The sequence below is a fragment of the Toxorhynchites rutilus genome, chromosome 2 (genome assembly GCF_029784135.1).
Source record: "Toxorhynchites rutilus septentrionalis strain SRP chromosome 2, ASM2978413v1, whole genome shotgun sequence".
Taxonomy (NCBI): Eukaryota; Metazoa; Arthropoda; class Insecta; order Diptera; family Culicidae; genus Toxorhynchites; species Toxorhynchites rutilus.
Window position 1 is genome coordinate 265,837,456 of NC_073745.1, and position 8,557 is coordinate 265,846,012.

At 38.2% G+C, this 8,557-nt stretch overlaps 1 protein-coding gene across 1 annotated transcript; it reads right to left on the reverse strand.

Moving 5' to 3' along the window:
* Positions 1–5,602: 5,602 nt before the first annotated feature.
* On the reverse strand, positions 5,603–7,807 carry LOC129767475 (pescadillo homolog). Its single transcript, XM_055768433.1, has 3 exons — positions 7,604–7,807; positions 6,642–7,541; positions 5,603–6,579 (listed from the first exon to the last, which is right to left on the reverse strand). The coding sequence occupies exons 1-3, from the start codon at positions 7,622–7,624 to the stop codon at positions 5,668–5,670; spliced, it is 1,833 nt and encodes a 610-aa protein (XP_055624408.1). The 5' UTR covers positions 7,625–7,807; the 3' UTR covers positions 5,603–5,667.
* Between the last annotated feature and the right edge of the window lie 750 nt (positions 7,808–8,557).

Sequence of the window (8,557 nt, forward strand, 5' to 3'; positions counted from 1 at the left end):
GACCGGTCAAGGTACTGGCATAAATATTATGAGCACAAAAACTCCGGCTAGCAACATTTGGAAAATAAGCAAAAATAACCAAACGATGTACAACAACCGTGCGTGTTTCAAAATATTATATTTTTTATGATCATATTATATCCCTTAATCCTTTATAAGGCCGTGGAAACTAGGCAGGGGATCGACTTCAGCTTCAGAGAACCCAAACCTTACATGAGGAAGAACATCTATATACCTTTGATAAAATTAGACCGGTTAGACTGGATACATGTCCCAATTCTATCTTTTCCTCAAAATCATCAGTATTGTCCCAACCTCCTTATGTCCCTTTCTCTCCCTGTCACCCACCCTAAAAAAATGTCACCCTACTAACCTCGAGTCGTCCGCAAGTAATCGGTTCCCCATTCTATTAACCGTAGAATAAGCAAAGTCGTAAATATGTTTTTGAACTGAAAATATATATAGGATTTTGCTCCTTTAAACTTTATGTAACTGAGTCTGAACAAATGAACGATTTATCAAAAAAACTATTGAAACAACTGAAAAAAATTATGACAATATAGTTGCCACAGCCTGTTAAGTCCAAAAGCACTGTTTGCCGCTGTTTTCGCGCCACAACGAAAAAAAAATGAAAATTTGCTTTTTCATCAAATACGCCATTTTTTATTGAAAAAACTGCATTATCTTACACAGTAGATCTCAAATAAAACGTTTCCAGTGAAAAACTTATCAATTTGTTGCATTTGCAACGAATTTAAACAGAATTTTCTGCAGGCGGTCTAAAATCGCGGGTTTTCTACATAAAAATGACTCCCAAATTAATATCGAACATTTTTAGCAGCCCTAAAAAATTGGAGTTTCTCCAGATACCTTTAGAAGTCTTTGGTTGAGTAAAATATTAAAATAATATTCCAAGTGCAGCGGAAAAAAAATTCTAGGTGGCAATATAGTTGCCACGGTCTTATAAAGGGTTAATGAGAACAGATCTCCATCACAACATAATTTCGCCAACAACGCCGGTCAATGGCTGCAATTATCCAGTCTCCTGTTCCGCCAATTCTCGCTTTGTGCTGCTCCACCGGATCCAACCACTTCACCCCCTGAGATCTCCTTTTTTGTTCACCATCGGATTCGATGTTGTTCGGCATTCTAGCAATATATCCCGCTAATCGCACTCGTGCAGCCTTGACGACTTCCAGGACACTTTGTACGCCGTAAAGTGGGGCCGTGGTTAATCTTATTTATTCATGCTTTAATTTCCAGTGGTTTTAAGTACTCGACGTTACTTCAAGTTACTTCAAGAAGGATTTATATTCGATTATCCGCGGAATATGCTGGCAACGTCACCACGGATAACAGAAATCGCGGATAATGCAATAAAGGGCTAAAAATGAAGTACCAACGCAAAAAAAAGGTATTTCAGCATGTTTTATCAATACAAAATCATTAAACTATCCATCTGCATGGTGGACAGACAATGTGAAAACCATGACCAAAACAAAAGATCAAGAGCATAACACTCGCTGTTGAATTTCTTAAGGCTCTATAAAATTACAATAGAACTCGATTCAGCGGATAATCCGCACCGGGGTTCTAATGCAGTTACCTCAGCTCTTTCCTCTGGTATACAGACAAACCTTTTTTGTGCGGGGGACCGCATAAAAAATATGGCATAAAAAAGTCGTACAAAACATCACTAGTAGCTTTGGAAAATCGTGTTCGGTACACATTTTGAAAAAAAAAAAATCGCACAAAAAAAACCGCACAAGAACAGAATTTTTTTAAACTGCCATACGAATGAAACACCAATTTCTGCATTACTCGAGAATTATTCAAGCAAACGAAACCAAATTTGGCATATTGAGGTATTAGGGTGCAATAAATGTTTCTATGGTGGTTAGACTCTCTACTCCCCTCTCTAAGGGGGCGCTGCCATACAAATGAAACACCAATTTCTACATTACTCGGAAATTAATCAAGCAAATGAAACCAAATTTGGTATATAGAAGTTTTAGGGTGCAATAAAAGTTTTTATGGTGGTTAGATACTCCTCCACCCTCCCTGACGGGGGACTGTCATACAAATGAAACACAAATTTGTGCATTACACGAGAATTAATCAAATCCAGCAAACTGAACCAAATTTGGCATGTGGAGGTTTTAGGGGGCAAGGAACATTTCTAAGGTGGTTCAATACTTCTCCCACCTTTTCGAGGGGGGGTGGGTTGCCATGGAAATGAAACACAAATTTCTGCATAACTCGAGAACTAATCAAGCACAATTTGTGATGTTAGGGTTTTTTGGGTATGAGAAATGTTTTTATGATGGTATGACACCCCTACAAACTTGACAATTGAAAGTTTTCGGAAAACTGTGAAGGAAAAAGGGAAAATTCGGAAAATTAAATTCCCATATGTTCTACAATTATATAGTGACAAGTGCTGTTAGTCCATTTGATGTTTGCGCTAGCGAAATTGATGTTTGTTCGAAACTGGAAATGGATTTTAATGTGATGAAACACACTTCTATATCTTCTTCTATCTATACCAAAAAAAGGATTGCCGGATATGTTGATAAGAGCAGGACTCGAGGAAGGAATTGTCCGATTTAGGGCTGTCTATGTTCTATCATATTTTCTGTATGAAACATTCATTCCATGTAACGGAGAACCATGTTATTTGCAAGTGGTTGAAAAATCTTGAACGAGAATTGTGGCTGAAAATAATCTGATATTATAATGATGAATTTTGTTGGAAATACTACGAATTTATAGTAAAAGGTAAATTCAACTGGGTCGATTAAAAGATCAATCAATGAACAGTTCTGCGATTGGACCCATGAACTTGCTCATAGTAAGAAAACGTGAATGTTTGAAGGTATTGATAACAGAAAATAAATTTTGGGCGAGACGAAGTTTGCCGGGTCAACTAGTAGATATGATAGACATGTGACATGTACACGATTAAAATTCGGCGGATAAAAAAAAGTATTATTTCCGCGCTAGAATGGTTAGAAAGTCATCATTTTACAATGTGGTATGTACATTGACGAATTTACGTTAGATTTACAACCAGATGGCGCAGCGAGTAAAGTGATGATGTTTTGTTTTTTTTATATATTAAATCTGTTTAAATTTGTCCGAATTTTCCTTCAAATTTCCCGGATTCATTCCAAACTTTCCAAACTGAAAAGGTTCGAAAATCATCATTTTAGAATGTGCGATGTATATTATGAAGAATGGCTTGGTATAAGTGTTGTAACTCTAATTCATTTTCAACTAGATAACCGATGAGTAGCATGTGTTGCGCTAAAAATACTGCAAATCCTTCTCGAATGGGCCTCTTCATAATCAATGATATTAGCCAACTTAACATGATATCGATTTCATCGTCATTATTCACAGCATTCATAACCAGCATGCAATAACAAAGCTGGATTTTTCGAAGGTTATCTATGACTTTGGTCAAATCGCGTATTGAAACCATCGTAAATATACAAAACTCAAACTTTCTTACCATATACTGATGACATTTAAAGGTTGAAATGAATTTAAATAGAAATAAAATGATCACTTTTGTGGTTCTGAGTTCTAACGCAGATGTCGCATAAGTTGATTCAGTATTGTAACTTGATTTTTTTTCACTAGGGTAACGATGAGCTACAAATACTGCAAATCCTTCTCGAATCGGCCCCTATATGATCAACGATATCAGACAACTTAATATGGTATCGATTTCATCGCTATTATTCACAGTATTCATAACCTATATGCATTATCAAACTTAAAATTTTCGAAGATTATCCATGACTTTGGTCAAATCGCGTGATGAAACCATCGTAAATAAACAAAATTGTAACTTTATTACCATATACTGACGACATCTAATATAATGCTTGAAATAATATAGATAGAAATAAAATTAATAACTACGACAGAATCCTGCTTTTAAATGTGTAGAATATACAAACATCATCATTTTTGTGGTTCTAAGCTCTAATATAGGTGTCGCATGAGCTGATGCAGTTTTGCGTAAATTCGTCAATTGACGAATCTATCCTATGAAATTCGTCAGTTGACGAATCTACATTAGAGCTCAGAACCCTAAAAGTGATGATGTTTGTATTTCAACTCGCTTGAAAACGAGATTCGGTCGAGATTACTTTTTTTAATTTCTATTTAAATTCGTTCGAACCATTAAATGTCGTCAGTAAACGGTAAGAAAGTTATATTTTTGTATATTTACAAAACTGCATCAGCTGAAAGTCTCAAAAATAAAGAATAAAAAAAAACATTAAGTTTGTTGATATCATTGATCATGTAGGGCAGGGGTTTTCAAATGGTGCTCCACGGGAAATTTGTGCTCCATGTAGCTATAACATATGCTCCCATTTGATAACCCATCTTGGAAAAAACATTATTTAATTCAATTTCACAGAGCATATAGTGCTTTATCTTGTTTACTCCAGGTCAGATATTGTGTAACTGGGACACGCAACCGAAATAGAGTTGTTTCCAGTTGGGTAATGTCAATGCAAGAAGGATTTTTTTTTATTGATGAAAAAGGCAGGTGCTCCGTCAAATGTTTTCGCTATAAAAAGTGCTCTACCATAAAAAATCTGAAAACCCCTGAAGTAGGGTATTCCGTTTGGCCGATATGAGAAGGATCTGCAATATTTGAAGCGTATTACATGCTACCCATTGTTTACTTAATAAGAAATTGTTAATTATAACACTTATACCAAACCAACCTTCATGTGCTATGAATGAAACATTGTAAAATGATGATTTTCTAACCTGTTAAGCGTAGAAAGAATACTAGAAACCGTGAAATTTGAAGAAAAATTCTGAATTTCCTTGAAAAAAATCAAAACACCATCATTTTACTCGCTGCGGCATCTGGTTGAAAATCCAACGTAGATTCGTCAATAGTATTCAAGTCATGTAATTGCGGAGGTATTTTGAACTGATTAGGACATTATAAAACAGGCACTCTCGCACGATGAGATCAGTCCTTGGTCAATTGGTACATGCATGCTGGAAAAGAGTGGGATCGTAACGATGGATGCTGCAGAGATGAAGAAATGGCGTAATAAAATAGCCGGTCAGGTTGACCAACGGATTGTCCGAAACTTCAGGGTGAAGGCAAGGTATTCAAAGAAAAGAGGCGCAAATTCGCCAAAAACCTATCGCTATTTTTATAAATGCAATATAAAAACTTAATTTTTAGCCGACATCCATCAAAGTTATTCCTAGAGAAAGATATATAATCAGGTGAAACCAGTCTCTTCAGCACACCTCCTGCAGGGCTTTGTCGGAATTGCGGGCTCTCCGAGGTCAGCATTCGGATTCTTGTAAGAAAGTTTAACAGACAATTCCATGTCTCGAATCTTTAATCTCTAGTCGCGGTTCCTTGTTTGGGTCTAGTCCAATTGTCCTATCTCGAGTTCCGCTGTAGGTCTTATACAATCTAATGCAACCGTTGCAAATTGAACACATAACAAAATTTAAGTCACACTTATATGACACAATCAGGTAGATGAGAATTCAGTGATAAGGATACCACGATGGACACAGTAATGCTGTCAGCATAAAAAAACAAGCATTGACGTTCGTTTAGAATATATTCAGTAAAATGTTTAATACGAAGCTTACAATATGTTTTCTTTTCTATTTTGCCAAAATACGTTTTCGTTCTGCTTTACTTTTTTCAACATGCTCCAACCGTTTTTGTTTATCAATCTTCTGTCGTTTCTCTTTCAAAAGATTGGCTTCCTTCATGGATTTCTTCTGATTGTCCATCATCTTTCTGTACAATTTCTTATGCCTCGATTTTACCATTTTCGCTCTCAATGCTTCTTCTTGTTTGGTTAGCTGCTTCTGTTCTCTAAGATTTTCCTTGTATATTTTGCCTCCAACCACGGCCATCTTTTTCTTTTTTTCTTCAACCTTGGAACTAGCTTTTTCTTCTTCACCATCTGAAGCACTCTGTTCCTCGTTCTCTTGATTTTTATCTTCCACCGGCTCTCCTGAATTGAAAGCTTCCGCATTTTCTTCTTTGAATGCCTGCACCAGTGCATAATCTAACTGAACCTGCTTGCGGGCTTCCTCCATCTCTAGATCCTCTTCCTCGTCGTCAGAAACGCCTTCAGTTCGTTCCTGCCGCTCCAACTCTTTACCATCCCGCATCGCTGCTTCCTCTGGTGGAACATAAACCGCATCATCTCGGTTGAAGGGTGACAAATGAGGTGGCAACACGGCCCCAATAAAGTATTTGTTAGCTGGCAAAAGTTTCCTCTGATTGACGCTATCAAAAATCCACTGCGGTTGGACATAATCTCTCGATATATACTGTTTGCTCAAGCTTGGCCGATCAACAATTTGATGGGTTATGCTTTCATCCGATTCATCGAATGTGGCACCCACAAACAGATTTTTATCCCAAGAAACTCGTCCTCCAAAGCAACGGATTATAAATACCAGCGGTTCGCGGGGTACCTCCCGATTGATGTAGAACTTTAGTCCTTTGAAGAGAGTTTTCAGCTTTTTCAAACCCAATGCTTCTTCGCGCAACTTGCGAATCTGTAAATGAGCAAAATTCATAATCAAATGATTCCAATTTTTACTATTTTTTCCCCAAATACCTGATCTGAATCCTTATCGTTATCCAGCAACTGTAAATCAACGTCCTCTTCTTCCTCCTCAACGCCTGGTTTGTCTGATCGTAGCAGATCTGTGTTCAAAGCAGCGATTCGTTCCGACACGAAAATCTCTTCGCTGGTCCTGCTCTCCTCGCTATCGATAGAAACGGTGAACTGCGGCGGATAAACCAAATTCAAAGAATTATACAACCGGAAGTTAACAAATCCGGCCATTATGGTGTAGAAATCAGCGAACGATTTCATAATCTTAAAGTCCACATATTCTTTTCTCTGCGGCTGGAAGGGATAGTAATGCGGTACGATCCAGGTAACCAGCTCCCCTTTAATCTCCGCCTGGAAGTAGTACCCTTTGATGGAAACGAATACTTTTCGCAGCGCTTTCGATGCAATCACGTAATGCATGAATTCAATTGTGAATCTTCTCGCGAGTGAAGTAATATCTCGTGTGACGACTTTTGTTGCCGGAAATGTTGAAAATAAGAACAACAGCGTCATACAATCGTCCAAATCCTTGATAGCGTCGATGAACGTGGGATATCGCTCCTTGATAATATGATCCAGCTTAATTTCGGGGTAATTTGCCATCCGAACTTGCTTCAGCTTAGAATTTCCTTTGGCACGAGCATGTGCTATCCTTCGGTTGAAAATTTTTCTATCGCGAAGCGTCCAAACAATTGGCTCGTGGAGCAAAAACGTAATGTCTTTTTTGTGGTAGAGAATCTTTATATCGGTGCTGCCGCGCTGAGCGATAACTCGATGTTTCGGTTCACGTGGATAGATTCCTTTCAATATACACAAACGTCTGAAATCCTGCATGGACAGCTGAAGCTTGCGCATCGCCGCCTTCCGCGTCATGTATTGGGCGCCTTCACCGGATTGGTACTAGAAAACAAAATCAGTTCCGAGTAAATATAACCTCAAAAATCAATAGACAAATTATTTACCTTGTGATTTCGTTTAACCATTTTGTCAGAATAGTCTTTTATGAAATATAGTTCGAAAACTATATACACTTGCAACTTATGTGTGCACTTACACTGCAAACAACTTATTTCCAAAGCAATTTTAAAATAAGTGACCGGAATAGCAGCTGATGGTTGCAAGCATGCTGTACCGACCAAAGAAAAGATCTATGTTTTGAAATGTGAACACGTTTGTTGTGACAGACCGGAGAACATCAACAAGACAGGGATGCCTAGAATTTTTTTAGAAGATCATTACAAAAGTCCACATGTTTTTACCAAGATGTATATATGAATGGAGGTGTAGTCGTTTGGTCTCTAACAAGGTGCTTATATAAGGTATATATAGGCGCCTTGGTCGCTAGTGCTTCCTTTAGGCCTTGTTCTTACTGCAGCGGGGCGTCAGCGTGGCTTGGGCGGGGCGTGTGACGCTTACGATTAATCGCGTGTGTTCTTTTCGATGTGTTCACACCAGGCTTACGTGTCGTGAGCGTGGTTTTGATATGTGGCTGGCGTGCAAACGAAAACACTTCACGCCGGTGATATTTATATTTCTCCGCTTCTATCTAGCATAAATTTGTTTGTAGTAGTGACATAATTTAATTTTGTCACTTTTTTTTTTGTTTTTTTTTTTATTTTTTTACGTTTTTTACCCTCAGGCAAGGCGCAAATTGAGACGCATATAGCGCGAGTAACTTGGCGCGATATAGCGCCTGTTTTTGTGGCTCATGAAAACAGATAGAACGGCGCAAATTGGCCAGATGACGAGAGATGGTGGAGCGCTCGTGAGACAAGACTCGCGCGACGCTGTGGCTGAACCACAGTTTCTCGTGCTGGTCATGCCGGTTGTGGTAGTTGTGTTGGTGAACAATCATATAGCGCCGTTGGTTTGACATTGTATGGCTGTACTGGTCGAGTGATTGTGTTAGTAAATAA